The 22,062-nt window shown below is 48.5% G+C and overlaps 1 protein-coding gene across 2 annotated transcripts in view; it reads left to right on the forward strand.

The window, feature by feature from the left end:
• CLPTM1 (CLPTM1 regulator of GABA type A receptor forward trafficking) overlaps nt 1-22,062 on the forward strand; it is a 32,201-nt gene that overhangs the window by 4,599 nt on the left and 5,540 nt on the right. For both annotated transcript variants that reach the window (XM_083515871.1, XM_083515872.1), the window contains exons 2-12: nt 1,266-1,384; nt 10,552-10,675; nt 11,747-11,905; nt 13,548-13,665; nt 15,329-15,414; nt 16,576-16,696; nt 17,240-17,484; nt 18,482-18,575; nt 19,241-19,431; nt 21,010-21,105; nt 21,850-21,985. In XM_083515871.1, coding sequence (XP_083371997.1) covers nt 1,266-1,384; nt 10,552-10,675; nt 11,747-11,905; nt 13,548-13,665; nt 15,329-15,414; nt 16,576-16,696; nt 17,240-17,484; nt 18,482-18,575; nt 19,241-19,431; nt 21,010-21,105; nt 21,850-21,985 — 1,489 coding nt within the window. The remainder of the gene's footprint in view (nt 1-1,265; nt 1,385-10,551; nt 10,676-11,746; nt 11,906-13,547; nt 13,666-15,328; nt 15,415-16,575; nt 16,697-17,239; nt 17,485-18,481; nt 18,576-19,240; nt 19,432-21,009; nt 21,106-21,849; nt 21,986-22,062) is intronic.

Genomic DNA, 22,062 nt, shown 5'->3' on the forward strand with positions numbered 1-22,062 from the left:
CTGCAGAGAGTCCCAAAAGCGTCTCTGCAACTAGGTAAATAGGAATGAAATGACAAATGAGATTTTCTCTTAAGTGAATGTAAAGTGAGGCACCCACAGGTAGAAAATCTTAACCACATAAAAACATGGGGTATCTAAAGTGTCTGTGACTATTAATCTATTTTGGGGGAGGGGGTCATTGTTGATAACTTAATGAAAATGTCAACAGGGTGAGGTTGTGGTAAAATAGCAAACTCAAGAATGGATGGGGAACAAAATAGCCACTGCTTAATGCCCTTCTATAAAAAGATGCTGAGCCCACCTTTGGAATATTGCATACAGTGTTCTCTCTCTCTCTCTCTCTCTCTCTCACACACACACACACACACACACACACACACAAAATCTCAAAAGACATATTGGAGAAATGGAAGAAGTGCAGGTAAGGAAAGCCAAAATGATCACGGGGTTGACAGGCCTTTGTCAAAATTATTTGTGGCTTCCTTGTTCAGAAAAACAATGGGGCAGTGAGAGATGTTTATGAATGGGGAAGGGGGAGGACAGATAAATTTTCCTTCCCATCCCGTAATACTAGAACTAAATGGTAGATGAAATAGATGGTAGTCAATTCAGGACAGATGAAAAAAACATAGGGCAGAATTAACTTATAACAGGCAAGGACTGAAGACTTTTAAAAATTCAAGCAGACATTTCAACCAAAGTTTATAGTTTAACTTTCTACTTTTTGTACTGTATCCTTGCCAACCTCGTAGTGATAACTATAGTTAAGCCGTATATAAATTGTTTAAATACAAAGAAAATAAAAATAATACTCTAATTCATGGCCTGCTTGCGGCTTCCTGGAAGCATCTGCCTGGCTGCTGCTGGAAACGTCGATGGGCTCAACGGCCTTGATGCAGCCGGGCTCTCCTTACCCTGTTGCCGTTATCCTATATTTCAGATGGCAGACCAAGGCTGAAGGGTGGCGCCTTACAAACTTACGGCTGAGTTGAGATTTGAAATGGGGGTTATTAAAACCAGATTTCAAGCTCTCCTCCACCGTGCCATCCCAGCTCATTGTTGTACAGCACTTTGCCTCTAATTAAAAATCTTGTTTTCCGAGAAACTGAACTCATTCCTGTCCCAAGAGGAGAGGGGCGGTTTCATGCTTCCGCAAAAGTGTCTCTCTTTTTTTTTTTAAGTCACAAAGTTTGACCCTCTTGGCTTCTTATGACAAATGACTTTTGCTGATTTCCATCTTCCCGTTTTTCTCCCCACCTTTATAGCAAGTGACCAGCAATGGAACTGCAGCGGGAGGTGAAGCGGTTGCTGAGACCCAGCAGCAGAACCAACCCCAACAGCAAGCTCCAAATGCTTGGCAGGTTATCAAAGGAGTCTTGTTCAGGTGAGATCTCGACTGCTCTAGAACTGCCGCGTTGTCATCCTGTGTGTGTGTGTGTGTGTATATATATATCACACTAGAGGGTTGGGTGTGTATGTGTATTTGGTATTTGTCCTTAAATCATTTGCGCTTGGATTTACATGTCCTGGGTCAAGTTCCTGTACTATGAAAGCAGCCAATGCCCACTGTTTTCATGCATCTGCAGGGCGAAACCCACAATAACTGGTGTTTCTATACGGCTTCAATGTAGTCCAAGCACTTTTTGATATTTTTGATATATTTGTATACTGATTTTCCAACAGCGGTGCTGCGCTCAAAGCAGCTCACAGTAACAACAAAAGCATTAAAAAATAGCAAACATTTCAACCGGTCATAATCCTATCGAAAACACAAGAGCATACAAAGCAAAAGCAAACGCATTCAGCAGACAATACGAACTCATAATGAACTCAAATGATCAGAAACGGCTTCTGAGCACCAGCCCTGTGCCAGCAGACATGCTCTTTCTTTGCAAAGATGATCTCAGCCATTCTTGCAACACCCCAGACACCCACACTGCGAGTTGGTGAGGGGATACAGTGGTACCTCAGGTTAAGTACTTAATTCGTTCCAGAGGTCCATTCTTAACCTGAAACTGTTCTTAACCTGAAACAGACTTTAGCGAATGGGGCCTCCTGCTGCTGCCGCGCCGCCAGAGCACAATTTCTGTTCTTATCCTGAAGCAAAGTTCTTAACCTGAAGCACTATTTCTGGGTTAGCGGAGTCTGTAACCTGAAGCATATGTAACCCGAGGTACCACTGTAGTGGCTTGACTGTGGCCGTCCAGTTAAGTTTATGAAAGAGGTGGTATTTGAACTAGGGGCTTATACTGACTCCTGTCTTGGCCTCCTAGGCACACTGTCTCAACTGCATAGCACGAAATGACCAACCTAAAGCCTGTTTCTCCAAGGTGAGCTGAAGTGCCTCTGCCTCTCACCTTCAGCTCAGATCCTCTGAATACCCAAGGAGCATCCTGCACTGGGAGCACCCAGTGGTGCACGGTAAACCAGTATTCTTCCACCTCCCCGGATCACCTTGGAGCTAGAAAAGGGAAGTGGAGCCGTGTGGCTTTTGCTCTGTGCCAGCAGGGCTTCTGAGCTCAGAGAGCACCCATCATTGCGTGCAGAGACAGAGCGACCAATGTGCCTAAGGAGTGCAGGGAGGCAGAGCAATCTGATGTGCCTCCGCTCCCCCTCCTGGCTTTTCAGGTGCAAGCCGAAGCGTGGCATGCAGAGGTCCATCACCTTCACTTTGGGTTTATAGGCTCAGGGCTTATTTTCTGCTCTCGGCCTGGAGCTGAAAAGAAGGAATGGATTTATCTCTGATCCTGCTCTGCATTCCAGACATAGGAACCTAGGGAGCTGCCTTATACTGAGTCAGACCCGTGGTCCATTTAGCTCAGTATTGTCTGCACTGGCAGGCAGATTCCCAAGCTATTCAGACGGGGTTCTCTCCCAGCCATACCTGAAGATGTTGGGGATTGAACCCAGAACCTTCTGCATGCAAAGCGGGTGCTCTACCACTGAACTGCACTTTCCCCCTTAATAAAAGGGGCACCTTGTCCTTTGGAAGGTGTGTGTTTGGTGGGGGGGGGAGGTGTCCTTTTTGGTTAGTTAGAATTTGCCAGCCCCTGGTCCGGATGGTTCCTCTTAAAACTGCAGCTGGAGGCTTGCATGATTGAATTCTCCACCATGCAAGAAACATTCCCTACAGATCAATGTAACAGCAATAAAACTAACATGCTGGGACGTCAGCTAGGCTAGACCAGACCTCTGTCATCTTCTTCACTGCTCTTCTGTATGGAGGACAATAAGCAGCTTCCCTCCACCTGCAGTTTGAAGTAGCACATTGAAGAAACAGGCTTTACGTGCTGTTTCATGAGACCTAAGAGCCATGGCTTTATGTCCTTGTGAACATGGCGGTGGTCTTCCTCCAAGTGATTAGTATGTAGGTAGTCGCTTGTATGCAGAATCAGACCATTGGTCCACCCAGCTCAGTATTTGTCTCCCTCCCAACTGGGAGAGAAAAAATAAAAGCTCCCATGTGAGAGCAGGGAGGATCTTCTACTTTCTGTGTGAGACAAGGGTTAAGAACTAACTTTGAGAGAGTAGGACTGTGTTTTCTCTTTCTTTCTTTCTCTGTTTTTGTTTAGATTAGTTTATATTTCCGTAAAAAAAGCTTTAATAAAATCTTATTTTTTAAAAAGAATTTGTCTACACCAGCCTTCTTCAGCTTAGCAATGTGAGAGAGCCAGTGTGGTGTAGTGGTTAAGAGCGGTAGACTCATAATCTCGGGAACCGGGTTCGCTTCCCTGCTCCTCCACATTCAGCTGCTGGGTGACCTTGGGCTAGTCACACTTCTCTGAAGTCTCTCAGCCCCACTCACCTCACAGAGTGTTTGTTGTGGGGGAGGAAGGGAAAGGAGATTGTGGAGCCGCTTTGAGACTCCTTCGGGTAGTGATAAAGCGGGATATCAAATCCAAACTCCTCCTCCTCCTCCTCCTCTTCTTCTTCTTCTTCTTCTTGCACCCTCCAAATGTTTGGGGCTAGAACTCCAATGCTGGCTGTAGCCCAAACCCACATCGGGGTTTGTGCATCTACAAATTGGAGAGCCAGAAGTGGTGCAGCAGTTAAGAGTGTTGAACCTAGGACTCGGGAGTCTAGGGTTCGAATCCCCACTCAGCCATGAAGCTCACTGGGTGACCTTGGACCAATCACGGCCTCTCAGCCTAGCCTACCTCACAGGAATGTTGTGGGGAATTGAATGAGGAGAGGGAGAACCATATACGCCAACTCTGATCTCCTTGGAAAAAAGGCTAGATACAAATAATAAAATATATGGCGAGGGAGGCAAGTGAAGCCTGTCAGGGGCTGTCTGGGATTTCAGCCAGCGTCTTTTACTGCTCTCTTTAGAAATGCGAGGGCTTGAACCTTGAACCTTCTGCATGTGAAGCAGCTAAGAGTCCTTCCCCTTTCTAGAAGGAAGGGAGTGCGTGGGGCCAGCCTATAGGCCTGTGCCAAAGTGTGTTCAGTAAAGTATTAAGCTGATTGCTACCCTAATTAACATATAAGTTAAGCACCTCTTCTCTAAGTTGTGGCGGCATCTTTCCAGGGCAGAGGTCCCCATAAGGCTTTTAAGAGCCAGCTCTTTTGTCACTTGGGATCTCGATAGTTTGGTTTATGGATGAGACTGCGGAAAGAAATGTCTGTGCTTTGACGTCTGCGTTTTGTGTGAGTCAATGCAACCAGACCCTGATGCAAAGTGAGGCGCTGGGCTTCAGGAAGGAAGTGCCTGGCGGTGGCAGGGTCCTTCCCAAAGCTGGGAAAGCACAGACTAGGCTTTGGGAAGGAGGAGGGAGGACACTAGGATCCTGTCGGGGCCCTTATGTCTCCTTCCCAAAACCCAGTGCAGCGTCAAATGTTGCTGAGGGCCTCTCTAAAAAGGCTTTGAGGGCCACAAGTGGCCCTTGGGCTGCGTGTTGAACCACCCTGGTCCAGAAGTTGCTGGACCACAGCTCCAGTCATCAAGCAGGTGCCTTCCCTATACTCATTTTGGCGCCTGCTAAAAATGTTCTTGTTTAGACTTGCCTACCCAAACACTTAAGAAAGTTGAGCTACATTTGTTTATTTATTTATCATAGAATTTTGTAATATAAACAATAATCAAGCAACATTCCACATTTAACGTTCAGTTAAACAACTTGGGACTTCTCCTCCCTCCAGGGATTCCCAAAAATTTCAATTTGTATTCTGATCACTCCATGCCTTCACTTCTTCCCAAAAGAAGACTAGCCACTATCCTGAAAAGCTGAGGTGATTTTAGTCTGTTTTAGCATTTAAAGTATGGTTGTGAACAGTCAAGTGGTGTATAATTTTTATGAAATACAGTGGTGCCCCGCAAGACGAATGCCTTGCAAGACGGAAAACTCGCTAGACGAAAGAGTTTTCCGTTTTGGAGGTGCTTCGCAAAACGAATCTCCTATGGGCTTGCTTCACAAGACGAAAATGTCTTGCGAGTTCCTGCGGGGGTTTTTCCCTCCCCCCCCCTTTCTAAGCCGCTAAGCCGCTTATCAGCTGATCCGAGAAGCTGATAAGCCGCTAATAGCGCTAATAGCACTAATCCGCTAATCCGTCAATGGGCTTTCTTCGCAAGACGAAAAAACCGCTAGACGAAGAGAATCACGGAACGGATTCTTTTCGTCTTGTGAGGCACCACTATAAATAAAGAACCATTTCTGACCTTCGGCTGGGCTGCCTGGGGCTGATGGGTGTTGGAGACTAACACCCTCTGGAGGACCACAGCCTCCCCATCCCCAGCACAGGAGAAGTTGTGGCATGCATTGTAATCCTGAGCTTATTTACTCAGAGGGGCTCCCCGTCAATATCCGTGGGCCTTACTGCTGTAAGTAAGCCTGCAGCCTTCGACTTGCAGGGAGAGGTCTTCCTAGCCTTCCAAAGGTCTCTCTCTGGGTTTTATCAAAGGCTTCGCCCTCTTCATGCTTCTCAAGCTGGAGAGCACAGAAGCGTGGTTGTGTTTGCTCCACTATTCTGCTTTAGCGTGTGGATCAGTGACACTCCTCAATTCGTGTGTGGTGGCCTCTTGGGGGTTTTGTGGCTTGTGGGGATGAGGCCTACTGATCTTTTTCAGGGTTGTGGTTCTCTCTTGCTGGTCGTGGTGGTGGTGGTTGGTTCCCCATCGGGCCTCTCCTTTATGGTACTCCGGGAGTGCACAGAGCTTGAAGCATGAGAAAAAGTTGCAGCTGGTATGGGAATCAAAGCAAATAGAAAGCAGCAGCTTCAGCCAGGCAAAGGGCCTTCTTGGTAGTGTGCCCTCCCTATGGAACGCCCTGCCTTCAGATGCCAAGAAGATAAAGAATTACACAACTTTTAGAAGACATCTGAAGGCAGCCCTGTATCGGGAGGTTTATAATGCTGGATGTTTTATGTTTTTAGATATGCTGTAAGCCGCCCAAGGCCAGTGCTAGAAGTCCCCTGGGCACCAGGCACATTTTGCACCTAGCATGGACCCAATTGTAAACATGCAGAGATCTCTGGGCACCAGGATGGCAACTGACATCTCCATTGTGCTGACAATATACACAATTAATTTTCAGCTTTGTAATCCAAGGGGGCAGCACCTAAACATTCCATTGTGGCACCTAGACATTCCATTGTGGCGGCCGTAACCTAGGTTTGAGGTGCCATTTAATGAGTAGCTTAGGTATCCGAGTTTCTAACACTGTTCACGGGACGAGTTATGGTTCCAGAGGGCTCTGAGATAAGTTGGTCGGGTAGGGCGGAGTTGACTAAATTGAGTAATGCTGTTTCAGATACTGCTCCTTTCGTAGCACTCGCCATCTAGCCACTTGCCCAACAAAATCGGCCCACGCAGGAGCCAACCTTTTCTAACGCATTCAGATGTCCCCTTGAGAGCAGGGTGACCAGGTGGGAAAGAGAAAGCAGAGAGAGTTTGTGCCATTTCCAAAGCCATTATTGCTTGGGATGCTATATTGGCTCTTTGAGCTGTGTCAGCAAAACGTTTTGGCATCTGTTCAGTGCCAGCTGAGCGATGAACTTCCGTATGATTAGAACGGTTAAAACATTTCCATTTATTAATGCAAATCAGATTGGAACAGGCTCAGCGCTGGCGTGTTCTCCCTCTTCCAGAAATGGGCAAATGCTGCAGTAATGCACTTCCAAAATTGTGGGTATGCAAAAAAAAAAAATCACCTTTACTTGGCAAGGCCCCCACCCCACCCCGGCTGCTGAAATTGATCCAGAACATTGCTTTGAAGTTGAACGAAATAATCCACCCTTCATTGGGCTCAGCATTTTCCAGATGGTTGTGGCCCATTTTAAGTGGGGAGCCTTAGAGGAAGTCGCAGAATAGAATAAATGATTCCATTCTTTTAGTCTGGTAATTCAGAACTGTTGACAAGCAAGGAAAACAGGCTTTCCACAGGCATTGCTGCCCCTCCTGCCACACATTTCTTGGTGAGTCACCTGTGGCAAAAAAGGAAGTAAAAAAGGATCCGATTTTTGTAAAGCTTCCCTGCCGAATCACCCAGCAAGGGCAAATCTGAAGCAGAAACAGCTTAGCTAATTAACCTCCTGGCTTAAAACTGATGGATTGGCCGGCTAGATTTGTGTGTGTTTATGCACTGTGAAAGCTCCTGAAGGATATTTGACAGGGGCGGTGGGGAAGATCTTGAAGGAAGGTGACATTGCCTCTTGGGTGCGTGAATTTTAAATTAAGAGATACCGGTCATTGTCTGGAGAAGAGCAAGGAATCTGCATCCCCCCCCCCAATTAGATTTGGGAAGCTGGCAACACTATCTGGCCCTCCTAGGTTTGTGAGTTACACAGATGATTCATGAGGCAGCGGAAGCCAGCGGTGCTGCGGTTCTGTCTTCCCAGTTGGCTGGTTATCTTCAGCTATAATTTTAAACACACTAGCCTGCGAATGCCGGAAGAGACGTGCGTAGCTTCTCTGCAGAACCAGACGTGCTTATATATGCAAGGCAGGGCGCCAGGGCAGGGGTCTGGTTCTCTGAGGTCCATACATTCCGAAGCAAGCGTACCTGAGAAGTAGAATAAGCCGGTTGTGCAAGATGATGGACTTGCCTCGTTAACCGTGTTGTGTGTGTGGTTTTAATTGACTGTCCATGAATTCAGTAGAGCTTCTGCCAGTCTCTAGTACACTCCACCATACAGGTAGCATATTCTCAGTATACAGAAGCGCAGAGTGCCTTTTTCAGAATGACGCCACATGGCCATGTTTTGTGCATCATCACGGGATGGATTGCTACAATTGCATGCACGTACCACAAGTTCATCTAAATCAGGGCTGGTGGACATGCAGCCCAGAGGGCAGATTTGACCCCCCAGACTCCCCAAATCATACCCACCTACCCCACACCTGATGCATGGGGTGGGTGGAAGGAAGAGACTCAGCTGCACAAAACTGGATTGAACTCCCTGAGCATCATCTAATGCATGGGGAGTTCACTCCTGCTTGGTCACCTTGCCAGCCAATGTTGCCAAGTGGGTGGAACTGCCCACCTGTCAATCATATGACATCATGAGGCCAAACAGTTAGAAGGTGGGTGATCCCACCCACCTGTGATAGAGTTGGCCTGCTGGGTGGGGAGAGGAAGATCTGGTCCACTGGGCCAAAAAGGTTTCCCATCCCTTATATAAATGATCTACAGTAAACCCAAAAGTTATTCTGACGGGCGGGCGGTATAGGCATAAGAAAGAAAGAAAAAAGTGAGTAAATCCTCCGCCAAAGAAAAGTGAGGTTTCAAAGGGGGCCAACACGTATTTAAATTCCCACTCAGCTGGGAAGCTCTCTGAGTGACCTTGGGCCATTTTCTACCTTCCAGCCTCACCTTCACGGGGTGGCCGTTTGAGGATTAAATGCAAGGAAACAAAACATTGTTGCACTCCAAGTTCCTTGGAGGGGGAAGGCAGGATACAAAAGTAATTATTGCTTTTAAGGATGATGATGATGATGATGATGATGATGATGATGATGATGTATTATTAGACTGCTTGCCAATCCTTAACACAGCAAGTGCTGAAACAGATACAGTGGTATATTGGGTTACGAACCTAATTCGTTCCAGAGGTCCGTTCTTAACCTGAAACCATTCTTAACCTGAGGCATGCTTTCGCTAATGGGGCCGCCCGCTGCTGCAGTGCCCCTGGCACGCGATTTCCATTCTCATCCTGGGGCAAAGTTTGTACAGTGGTGCCCCGCAAGATGAATGCCTCGCAAGACGGAAAACCCGCTAGACGAAAGGGTTTTCCGTTTTTGAGCTGCTTCGCAAGACGAATTTCCCTATGGGCTTGCTTCGCAAGACGAAAACGTCTTGCGAGAGTTTCCGATTTTTTTCTGCTCCCCCCCCTTTTGCTAAGCCGCTAATAGCCTTTTAGCCGCTAAGCCGCTAAGCCTTTAATAGCCGCTAATCCACTAATAGCGCTAATCCGCTAAGCTGCTAATAGGGTTGCTTCGCAAGACGAAAAAACCGCTAGATGAAGAGACTCGCAGAACGGATTATTTTCGTCTTGCGAGGCACCACTGTACTACTTCCAGCTTAGCGGAGTTTGTAACCCGAGGTGTTTGTAACCCGAGGTACCACTGTATTACAAAGTTGATTTGGAGGCAACTTAAAAGCGACAGCAAGTGCTCAATGCGGAGCTTTTGTTTCCTTTGAGTTGGGGCAGTGGCAGTGCATGCTCTTTGCGCGCACGTGTGTATTATTCACACAAAGCCCCGGACTAGTATCTTTGCATGTAAAATAATAACAGTGAAGAAGGTGCACATCAAGAGGGGCGGTGCTGCCCTAGCATGCCACATTCCGTTCTGCTGATGGTATCTCTCCGCTGCCTCCCCAAAGGATATTGCAGAAGCAGAGTTAGCTCAGATGGTAGCATTGAAGCAAGGAGTCTAATAGAAAGGGACACCGGGGGGGGGGGGCTGGGGTTTAAATAAGAACGGGCAGGAGGCAGGGAAGCCTGAGCTTCTCCTTTTCACCAATTTGACACAGTGTAAACACAGTTTGCACTGTGTCACAAACTGTATGGGACGTGGGTGGCACTGTGGGTTAAACCACAGAGCCTAGGACTTGCCGATCAGAAGGTCGGCGGTTTGAATCCCCGCAACGGGGTGAGCTCCTGTTGCTCGGTCCCTGCTCCTGCCAACCAGCAGTTTGAAAGCATGTCAAAGGGCAAGTAGATAAATAGGTACCACTCCGGCGGGAAGGTAAACAGCGTTTCTGTGCGCTGCTCTGTTTCGCCAGAAGCGGCTTAGTCATACTGGCCACATGACCCGAAAGCTGTATGCTGGCTCCCTTGGCCAATAAAGTGAGATGAGTGCCGCAACCCCAGAGTTGGTCACGACTGGACCTAATGGTCAGGGGTCCCTTTACCTTTACCTTTACCTTTACCTTATGGCCCCTGTGAACAAGCAGAGTTATGATATTTGACAAATCTTTGGGATGCTTCTTTTTAATGCTGAGGCTGTTAGCAATTTCTTTGTGCAGTAGCTGCCTCTAGAAGGAACGGCCAGCTTATAACTGCATCTTATATTGATTCTCTACTTTTCTCTCTCCCCCCCCCTCCCCAAAGGATCTTTATCATTTGGGCCATCAGCAGTTGGTTCCGTCGTGGGCCGGCACCACAGGATCCAACCACCACTGGCGGAGCACCCAGGGCGCCCAGCCGCAATCTCTTTCCTAAAGACACTTTAATGGTAAGTGTGACCCAGAACTTGGGTTAGCTGGGCCCCAAAGTTTGCAAAGTGTAAACAAGTATGCGCTCAGTATGTAAAAGTACAATTACGCGCCTGTATGATCTGGATAAAATTTTTGCAGCCTGTCGAACTGCAGCCTGCAGAAATCACGGAAGCTGAGCAGATTTGCAGAATTTCTCTCATTCTGTGTATTGTGTTCTGCCAGTTTTACTGTACTGCATAAATTTTTTATTGAAGCTTTTTTGACGCGACAAAATTTTTAAAGGGGGAAAAGAGACAAACGAAAAGAAAGAGGGCTTCCGATTCTTCGTCTGTCAATTACATAAAAAAGAATTATTCAAAACATTTGCTCCACGGCATCATCCGTTAGTTTTACCGTATTGCATCTTTTGTTCTGTCACCACCACTGGAAGTCTTGCACAGCAGCTCATCTGCCACCTGAAAATTGAGCAGGCATTGCCCACGTGCTTTTCAGTGTACCTTTGCAGCCATGAGGGTGGCTGGAAACTTGCTTTTTCTCCTGGATGGAAGCTGTGATTCCTGGGTAGCCGATCCCCCCCCCCCCGCACTGCTGAGGGATTGCAGTAAATGCATAGCCCTGATCATCATAACAGTAAAGAAGCTGAACATTTGCCTGGGTCTATTCCTTTATTATAAGGGACGCGGGTGGCACTGTGGGTTAAACCACAGAGCCTAGGACTTGCTGATCAGAAGGTCAGCAGTTCGAATCCCCGCTACGGGGTGAGCTCCCGTTGCTCGGTCCCTGCTCCTGCCCACCTAGCAGTTCAAAAGCTCGTCGAAGTGCAAGTAGATAAATAGGTACCGCTCCGGCGGTAAGGTAAACGGTGTTTCCATGTGCTGCTCTGGTTCGCCAGAAGCGGCTTAGTCATGCTGGCCACATGACCTGTACGCCGGCTCCCTCGGCCAATAAAGCGAGATGATTGCCGCAACCCCAGAGTCAGCCACGACTGGACCTAATGGTCAGGGGTCCCTTTACCTTTTTATTCTTTTATTGCAGCCCATGATATAGGCTTCCCTGCCTCAAATAATGCTCTTCTCTTCTCCCTGCAGGATCTTCATGTCTATATATCAGAGCATGAGCACTTTACAGATTTCAACGCTACCTCCGCGTTGTTTTGGGAGCAGCGGGATCTTGTCTACGGGGACTGGACCAGTGGCGAGAATTCAGACGGGTGCTATGAACACTACGGAGAGTTAGATATTCCGGAGGTGCGTGAGCAACGCATGTCACTGGCCAACTGTTCTCCAGCTGCACTCAAGCCAAGCCCCCTGCTGCAGAGCTCACTTTTCTCCCTACTTGTCTGCAGTGGGCTGCCTGTACTTAAGGGGACTCTCCATCTCCAGACTCCAAAAGCAAAACTCCTTTAAGAAATACATTGCCTGGACTGGACTAGGAAGCATCTCCTCTTTCATGTTAGAGGCAATAGTTCCTCTACGTTAACAAGAGATTATAGAGCTAAGAGGGATGCGGGTGGCGCAGTGGGTTAAACCCCAGAGCCTAGGGCTTGCCAATCAGAAGGTCGGCAGTTCAATTCCCCGTGACGGGGTGAGCTCCCGTTGCTCGGTCCCTGCTCCTGCCAACCTAGCAGCTCGAAAACACGAAGTGCAAGTAGATAAATAGGTACCGCTTCAGTGGGAAAGTAAACGGCGTTTCCGTGCGCTGCTCTGGTTCGCCAGAAGCGGCTTAGTCATGCTGGCCACATGACCCGGAAGCTGTACGCCGGCTCCCTCAGCCAATAAAGTGAGATGAGCGCCGCAACCCCAGAGTCGTCCACGACTGGACCTAATGGTCAGTGGTCCCTTTACCTTTACCTATAGAGCTAAGAGAGAGAGAGACTGGTGTGACCCACTGTCTGAATGTCCAGTACTGATTTAAACGCCATTAGTGGTGATGATCCTTTATGAATGCAAATAGGGGAATCACTCCATTCTAGCACCTCAGAAGACTTACCCAAGCCCCAAGCCCAAGTGTGGGGAAACCTTATGCCTGCCACATGTTATAAACTACAAGTCCCATCAGGCCCAGGAGCCGTGGCCAAGGAGGATGGGAGTTGTAGTTCTGGAACAACTGGAGCACCAGAGGTTCCCCATATCTGACTGGCTCTGGCAATTTGAATGGTGAAGCCCTCTTGGAAGACAAGGAAGCAGGACAGGACGGGTCTGGGGGAAGCTTTCTGTCTTTGGCCTTTTAAAATGCTAGGTGCTCAGAGAAGGCTTGGAAGGGCTAGGGGGACAAAGCGGGGAAGGAAGGAGACACCAAAGCTACTGTTTGACATTTCAAGGCAGAGGATCCTTAACATTAGGAGGGAGCTTGTGTTTTTATATTTTGCTGGAAGCCTCCCAGAGTGCCTGCAGCAACCCAGTCAGGGTTTATGGGCAACATAAAACTATTAGTACAGTGGTGCCTCGCAAGACGAAAAGAATCCATTCTGTGATTCTCTTCATCTAGCGGTTTTTTCATCTTGCGAAGCAAGCCCATTGACGGATTAGCGGATTAGCGCTATTAACGGCTTTTAGCGGCTTATCTGCTGATCGGATCAGCTGATAAACGGCTTAGCGGCTTAGAAAAAGGGGGGGGGACCGCAGGAACTCGCAAGGCATTGTCATCTTGCGAAGCAAGCCCATAGGAGATTCGTTTTGCGAAGCACCTCCAAAACGGAAAACTCTTTCGTCTAGCGAGTTTTCCGTCTTGCGAGGCATTCGTCTTGCGGGGCACCACTGTATTAGTCCAACAGCTGTGGCTTCCTTGACCACCCTCCTTGCTGTGTTGCGTTCCCCGCCCCCCCCCCCAATGTTTCAGTAAAGTGGATGAGGCCAGTAGTCCTATTGCGTTGGTTGTTTTTTTTCCCAGAGCGTTCAGCACAACGGCTCCATGTACATCCACGTGTATTTTACGAAGAGCGGGTTCCACCCCGATCCGAAACAGAAGAACCTGTACAGGCGACTCGCCACGGTCCACACGTCTCGAAGTAAGCCTTCCCCCCCCCCCCCGTCCCTCTCTTTTTGCCGGGAATCTGCAGCCGATGGTTGTGGGTAGAGATGTCTGCACTCAGCACTGTTCTCCCCCCTTCCCCCAGGGCACCTAGTTCCTCGCCTTCTTGTCACATCCTGCCACTTGCCCCACTGAGGCCCCCATTCCCAATTCCAGTAAGTGATGCATTTCCTCTCTCTCTCTCTCTCATCTCTCTCTCTCTCTCTCTTTCTTTCCCTCCAACCATCCTGGAGCAATGATAGGGACTTGAGTGCTACTGGGGCTGCCTTGTCCTTTATGTGGCTGATGCATTTCTGTGCAGTCAACACAGTGATGTTTGACGGGGAACTGCAAACCTGCAAACATCTTTGGTAGCCACTTGCTAGGAAGCTGCAGCGAGTTGCAGATTCCCAGTGCATATTTGCTGTGATAATGGATTGGGGGGGGTGTCCCTCTCCCCATGCCGGAATTCAGTATGGTTCGTGATGTGTGTTCTCTCATATTCGAGCACGCATTTCGGTATATTTTCGTTCAGTGGTTGGAGCCCTATGGAAATGCCGCTGGCTTTCAGCAAAGCAGAGTGTGTGTGTTTGTGTTTGTGTGTGTGTGTGTGTGTGTGTGTGTGTGTGTTTTGTAACATCTGGAAAAGGCATGGGGGGTATTTGAACCCATGAGCAAGAGCCTATATTCTGCGGGGGCAATTCTTACTGGAACTTTCCAAATCTTGTATAAATTCAACTGCTAAGTGCAGCACTGAACATGTCCCGTACCCCTAAAAGTCTGCATCTGAAAACCGAAAATTCTGAGCTCAGAGTTAGTTTTACAGGTCCTATGCTATATATTGCTTTGGGGGGGGGGGGGTAATCTGTAAATGTCCTGCCAACTCACCTTTTGTATTTGTGGTACCACTCTGGGACAGAATAGTAGTGATGGGAAGGAGAGCGAAGGGACCAAGCAATTCATTGATTTTATACACCCATAAAAACAGAAAAGCATAACTGCGTTGGACTTGTTCCTTCTCCTTTTTGGCATATGTGTATTTGCAGAGAGGGATTTTCTGCTGCTGTTGTTTTTTGTTTGTTTGTTTGTTTGTTTTTTGCTATATTCTTGCAACTGTGCAAGAGTATATGAGGAACATCCCCTCCTCTGCATCAGAGGCCCTTCTCTCCGTGCCCTACCTGAGGGTGGAGTGGGAAGTGGCTGCGTGAGAGCAGGCCTTTTCAGTGGTGGCCCCCTGTCTGTGGAATCCTCTCCCCAGGGAGATGTGCCCAGCCCCATCATTGTCACTTGTTAAGTGCCAGGCTAAGACATTTTCGCTCACTCAGGCCTTTGGTAATTGCCTCCTTCAATGGTGTTCATATTTTACTGAGGTGCATGGGACTTGTCCTAGCATATTGCTGGATGAGCCTTTTATGCATTGTTCATCGTTTTAAGGTCTTTATTTATTGCACTTGTTTTACTTTAGGATTCTTTTCTTTTGTACAAAGTGACTGGCAAATGTAGTAAATAATAATAACAACAACAACAACAACCGTGAGCGATAGAAACCGAGGTTGAAACGTGCTTGTAGTTCTCAGGTTCAGGATAATGCTACTGTCTAGCTTTACCTGCTAGTAGTATTTTGCGTCTGCTTACCTTTCCTTCCACTTTTTTCTTTGCAGTGATAAATAAGTATAAGCGCAGACGGTTCCAGAAAACCAAGAATCTGCTGACGGGGGAGACAGAAGCGGATCCTGAAATGATAAAAGTAACAATTACTTCTTATCTCAGACCCCCTGCATATCGCCCTCCCCTCTCCGTCCTCCTTTAGCTGTCAAGGTCACAGGTTTTGTTTTTTTCCCCTTCCCAGTGGGCACAGTCCCACGGGGCTTCTGGCTAGCACACCTCCATTCTTTCTGTCCCCATAATTCATCCTTCCCGGATTGTGAGGTTGGCAGCCCAAGGCTCTCTGGCAGAGCTGAGCCTCTGACAAATCGACACTGGTGGCCAAATCACTATGCTTAATGTTGCAGAACTATTTTCATAATTCCTTTCAGTTCCTCACTTCATAATACTCCGAAACCCTCCACCTGCCGTCTTTCTTCTGAAGTAGGGGGCGGGAAATTCCATGAACCGTTCTCGTGTATTTATAGGGCTGGAAAGATAATACTGGGCAGGGTGGGGTGAGATGAAGGCAGGGAGGAAATCTATTACAAACCGCTACAGTAAAAGCCTGGGTATTTATTGAAACACTTGGTCTGGAAAAGAGTTCCTTTGCAAACTGAGGTTTTGTGGTTCATGCTGGGGGGAAATGTTTTAAGTGATGGAGTTGAGGCTTGCCTGTGGTCTGCCCAGAAGCATCTGGCTGCACGCTGTTGGGAACAGGATGCTGGGCTAGATGAATTCTTACGTAATGGGGGGGGGGGAATGCCTTTGGGGCTGATTTTGGCTCCCTGCCATCCAGATACAGCCTTTGGGGGGTGTTGGCAAATGAGCGAGAGCGCTATATTTAAGCCTCACTTCTTGCATGCAGCCGACATTATAATTTGTGGGGACTCTCTTAGCCCGGCCTCCACCACCCCTGTTCAAAATAAAGCTTTGCTGGTCACACCTGTGTCGCTTTGAATAGAGTGAGTGCTGAGACCCCTCCAGCTGCCACTTAGAAGGGCTGTGCCTAAGGCTAGCCAGAGGCCTTTGTCAAGCATGTTGGCTTCTTCTGCAAGCCCGTGGCTTCTGATACAGCTAATTAGAGGCCTTCTTCCTTGGCATCTCTAAACATCTCCCAGGCTGCGGCAGGAATAGGAGCCGTCCCTTCTGACAGCGTAAGGGTCAAAATTGCTTTGAAAACCTTGACTGTATCTATCTGCAGCAGTCCTGCTGCTGGGTTTGATGTGGAAACTGCTTGCAGTCCTTTACGCTTTTGTTGCAGAGAGCTGAAGATTACGGCCCCGTGGAGGTGATCTCACACTGGCACCCAAACCTCACCATCAACATTGTGGATGACCACACACCATGGGTAAAGGGCAGTGTTCCTCCGCCTCTGGACCAATGTAAGGACAACAGATAATTAGCTCCTCAGGCCGCCCGGGTCACAATATACAGTTGCAGCGGGGAGAGAAGAAATAAAAGCATGACCGTGGCGCGTTCCCTTTTGCACACGAGCTCAGGCTGAAACCCGCAGCCTGGAAATTCCTTCCGGTGTGGGGGAAAAAAAGGGTCACCTTTTGCAGCCTGCATGGTTAATTTGAAAATCCAGGTTGTTGGGAAGTTTTCAGTTGTGCTAATCTACCCCCCGAGCTTCAATTTGGTTGTCTATATGGATGTGTTGAGGGGAGAGGAGAGCCCAGAGACAGACGAAGCATGGAGAAAGGTGCACAAAATTATTTTGAAAGTTATATTTAATGTGTAAGGATATTTGTGCAAACCGCCAGCTCATTTGAAAGAAAATCGTGCCGTGGTGCAATGCCGTTGTTGTGACATCATAAATTTATGAAATTGTCAGATGCGGGAGACACCTGGGTGCAGGGCTGTGGGGTTCCTTTTCTGCGTCCAGCTGCACAGCACGTCCCTCCTTTGGACTCTCTTTGTTTCAGATGTGAAATTTGACGCGGTGAGTGGCGACTACTACCCCATCTTGTACTTCAACGATTACTGGAACTTACAGAAGGACTACTTCCCTATCAACGAGACCCTGGAGCGCCTTCCTTTCCGACTGTCCTTCTGCCCGCTGTCCCTGTGGCGATGGCAGCTGTATGCTGCCCAGAGCACCAAGTCCCCCTGGAACTTCCTGGGGGAGGACTTGTATGAGCAGTCGGATGAGGAGCAAGACTCCGTGAAGGTGAGCAGGGAGTGATGGCAGTGATGCCGTTTCTGGGGGGGTAGGGGAGCTGGGGGGAAATCTCACACCCGGCAACCAGCGCATACCTTTGGTTTCAGATAGTAAATCGGTAGACGAGCCCTACAAAGCTCAGGACACAAATTGTCATGGCCCTCTATTAGCTGTGGTAGCTCATTTACCAGAAGTAATGTATAGCCACTTCCGCCCTACAGAGGAGCTGGCGTTGCGGGCTTCATGGCCCCACCATGCGCGCAGTGGGTGGAGGCCAGCCCTCATGCGATTGGGGGGATTCCCGGCCACGTCACCCCCTGGCCGGCCAATTGGCCGGTTCAGGGGGCGTGGCCTACCCTATAAAGGCAGGACGAGGCTGGGGATCTCCCTCTTTGCTGCTCATCAGCTGGTATAGTTCTGTAGAAGGAAGAGGGGAGGTAGCGCCATCACCTGCCCTGCATATTAAAGGGTAGTCCGGTAAAGGATTCCGGGGGATGTGACTGTCCAAAGCCTAGGGAGGTGAGGGCCTAAGGCACGCCCCTAACTGTGACCCAGGGGGAGTTCCTAGTTGATGTGCATCAGCAGGACTCCCCCTACTGGTGGTTAACCCTTTCCGGACTTCAAGTGGACAGGCTGAAGTCGGATATAGTTGGTTAGTTGGCCTAAGCCAATACTGCTCATCACCTGTAACCAATAAAGCTGCGACCTTTTTTAGCCCATTAACCTTAATAATTGTGTCATGTGTCATTATTTCCACCGGGGGGGGGGAGTGTGTGAACTCACCACGCAATTAGCGTTAACTCTGGAAATGTATACCTGATTCAGATTGAACTAAGCCTTCTACAGCAGAAAAACATCAGGTGGCTTCCTTTGGCCAGAATTGAGTACATTTCCAGAGTTAATGGTAAATACGTTACATATGACTGGCGTGCTTCTAATTTTGTATATTTTGGGGGTGCCCTGGAAATGCCGGTCTTTCTCATACCCTCTTTCTCCTTTCTCCTAGGTTGCACTATTAGAAACCAATCCCTACCTTCTGGCGTTGACCATTATTGTTTCCATTGTACATAGCATTTTCGAATTTCTCGCTTTCAAAAATGGTAGGTTCCAAAATATTTGAGCTTCTTCTCTTCTCTCTCCCCAGACCCCTTTCCCCCTCCTGCCTGTTTAAAGCCAGAAGGTGAAGGGGCAGGGGAAGATGCCGCAAGGCTCTAGCGCAGCTGCCTGTCTTCCTCCTCAGTGCCTTCTGCGCTTCAAGTCAAAGCCACCTCTGGCCAGATACCAGCCTAGCCAGCAGTACTGGAGGATTGTGGGAGGTGGGTGGCGCTGTGGTCTAAACCACCGAGCCTCTTGGGCTTGCCGATCAGAAGGTCAACAGTTTGAATCCCCGCAACGGGGTGAGCTCCCATTGCTCTGTCCCAGCTTCTGCCAACCTAGCAGTTCGAAAGCACACCATTGCAAGTAGATAAATAGGTACCGCTGAGGTGGAAAGATAAACGGCTTTCGTCACGGTGTTCCATTGTGCCAGAAGCGGTTTAGTCATGCTGGCCACATGACCCAGAAAGCTGTCTGTGGACAAACGCTGGCTCTCTCAGCCTGAAAGCAAGATGAGCGCCACAACCCCCTAGTCGCCTTTGACTGAACTTAACTGTCCAGCAATCCTTTATCTTTTTACCTTTTACTGGAGGGTTGGGAAGTAGCTCCAGTGAAAAGCTGAAAAGCATTCTTTTCCTTTTAAACCTCTGTTTGTCATCTTCCTTTTTAGATATTCAGTTCTGGAACAGCAGGCAGTCCCTAGAGGGGCTCTCTGTCCGCTCAGTATTCTTTGGAGTATTCCAGTCACTCGTGGTCCTTCTCTACATCCTGGACAACGAAACTAACTTTGTGGTGCAAGTCAGCGTCTTCATTGGGCTCCTGATCGATCTCTGGAAGATCACAAAAGTTATGGATGTCAGGGTAAGAGCTGGACAAGGAGGGCAGTTAGTGCATGAAGGTGTCTGCTCTTGTCTCATCTCTTGTTTCGATGACATGAAATTAGGGTAGTTAAAACGAAACAAAAAATAGGGATGAGATCCAAAAGGATCTCTCCTAGCTGGGCAAATGACCAGTACAGTGGTACCTCGGGTTACATACGCTTCAGGTTACATACGCTTCAGGTTACAGACTCCGCTAACCCAGAAATAGTACCTCGGGTTAAGAACTTTGCTTCAGGATGAGAACAGAAATTGTGCTCCAGCGGCGCAGCAGCAGCAGGAGGCCCCATTAGCTAAAGTGGTGCTTCAGGTTAAGAACAGTTTCAGGTTAAGAACGGACCTCCGGAACAAATTAAGTACTTAACCCAAGGTACCACTGTAAAATGGGAGGATCACAGGGTGGTTTTTGGTATTAAAAAAAATGAGAATATGTAGCATAATAGCAAACAAAACAGTAACATGCAGTTTAAAAGGCCATAGGCTGGCTAATTGAACCAAGGCCTGGTTGAAGAGGAATGTTTTCACCTGGCACCTAAAGGATATGCAGTGAAGGCGCCAGGCAAGCCCCCCTGGGGAGAGCATTCCAGAAACGGGGAGCCACTGCAGAGAAGGCCCTGTTCTCGTGCTGCCTCCCTCCAGACCTCTCATGGTGGAGGCACACAAAGAAGGGCTTTGGATGAGCACAGGGTCTGAGTCAGTTCATATGGGGAGAGTAGGTCCTTGAGGTATTGTGGTCCTGTCTCAATGTAAGCGAGTGTAAAATAATTGGGGCGAAAGAAACTAACTGATTGGGCGTGAGCTGGCAGTGACTGACTAGGAAGAAAAAGCACTTGGGTAACTGCGCAGGCCCAGCCGTTCGGAACCAAAGAAAAGCCTCGCTTGATCAACCCGGCAGCCCATCTTCCCCAGATCCAGTGGTCAGCCTGATTCCTCACAAACAGGGCCAGAAGCACGAACACAACCCTGTTCCTTCCCAGCAACTGGTATCCAGTGGCGTAGTGTCTCTGAACATGAGAGTTCCAGGTGGCCATTGCGACTTAAGAGCCATTGATAGCCCTGCCCTCCTCGAATTCCCTGCATCCCTTTTCGAAGCAGCCTGAGAACCAACTTCAGTACATGTTAACTGCCTTGCGCAAAGCAGTCCTTTATTTCACCTGCCCTTGTGCTTTTTCTGTATGAGGGCTCGAGGGTTATTTAAAAAGACTCTTGGTAATAGAACCGTTGCGTTAGTTTTTGTTGTTGCTTCTGCAAGATGCTTAGAACTCTGCGTAGACTTCTAGCTATTTCAGAGAAAGCCAGGGATCTGGGACAATTTGAGTGTGAACAGGTTAAGCTGTTCCTGCCACAACCGCATCACATGGAGTTGGGTCAAAAAAAGCATTTGGGAATCCTAGTTTCCTGCACATCAGCAGTTCTGGGATGAGAACACTTTTTGCCTCCCTTTGCATCGTGGGCTTCACCTCATTTGCTTCAAGTCCGCTGGATTCCCTCCCCTCCAAGTCTTGTCTCTTAACGCCTTTCCTATCTCTGCTCTTTCCTCCCTCGGATAATGCTGCAACAGCTGGATCGGGAAAACAAAATTGCCGGGATCCTTCCACGCTTGACTTTCAAAGACAAATCGACGTACATCGAATCGTCTACCAAAGTCTATGATGACGTGAGTTTAGCGCCTAGGAGAGGGTCCTCTCCAGATACTATGGGGAGAGGAGCTATTTTCCATGGTGGTGATTTGTACAACTGCATACCGGCTAGGGAATTGGTTGTTTTCATTACTATTGTTGTTGTTAGTTAGTTACCCTAAGGGACGCGGGTGGCGCTGAGGTCTAAACCACTGAACCTCTTGGGTTTGCCAATCAGAAGGTCATCGGTTCGAATCCCCGCAACGGGGTGAGCTCCCGTTGCTCTGTCCCAGCTCCTGCCAACCTAGCAGTTCGAAAGCATACCGGTCCAAGTAGACAAATAGGTACCGCTGCGGCGGGAAGGTAAACGGCGTTTCCGTGTGCTCTGGTTTCCATCACGGTGTCCCGTTGCGCCAGAAGCGGCTTAGTCATGCTGGGCACATGACCTGGAAAAGCTGCCTGTGAACAAAAACCGGTTCTCTTGCCCAAAAGCGAGGTGCGCGCCACAACCCCACAGTTGCCTTTGACTGTTCTTAACCATCCAGGGGCCCTTTACTTTGATCTTTTTTTACCTGGGGAAAACTGCAAAAATCTAAAATGCAGCTTTGAAAACAGACTAAAATGCTTAGTTACAACAAATTCAACCAAAAAACAACACCACATCACACCTGCACATGTGGGTGGCTAGTCAGGCACCTCTGGATCTCCCTCCGTTTCTAATTTTCCCAATTGTGGACTTTCCTATTCCTTCTGAACTTGTCTCGATTTGTTCCCCTTTGCAGATGGCTTTCCGGTATCTCTCCTGGATCCTCTTCCCCCTCCTGGGTTGCTACGCTGTTTACAGCCTCCTCTACATGGAGCACAAGGGCTGGTACTCCTGGGTTCTCAGCATGCTCTATGGGTTCCTGCTGACTTTCGGTGAGTAATGGGAGTATTCGTAAAGCAGCGTTCTGTGTGGCGCGGCAGCTTGCATCTCGCCACGTGCGGAACTGGGC

This window comes from Podarcis liolepis (assembly GCF_965112155.1).
Source record: "Podarcis liolepis genome assembly, chromosome: 7".
In the NCBI taxonomy this organism is placed as follows: domain Eukaryota; kingdom Metazoa; phylum Chordata; class Lepidosauria; order Squamata; family Lacertidae; genus Podarcis; species Podarcis liolepis.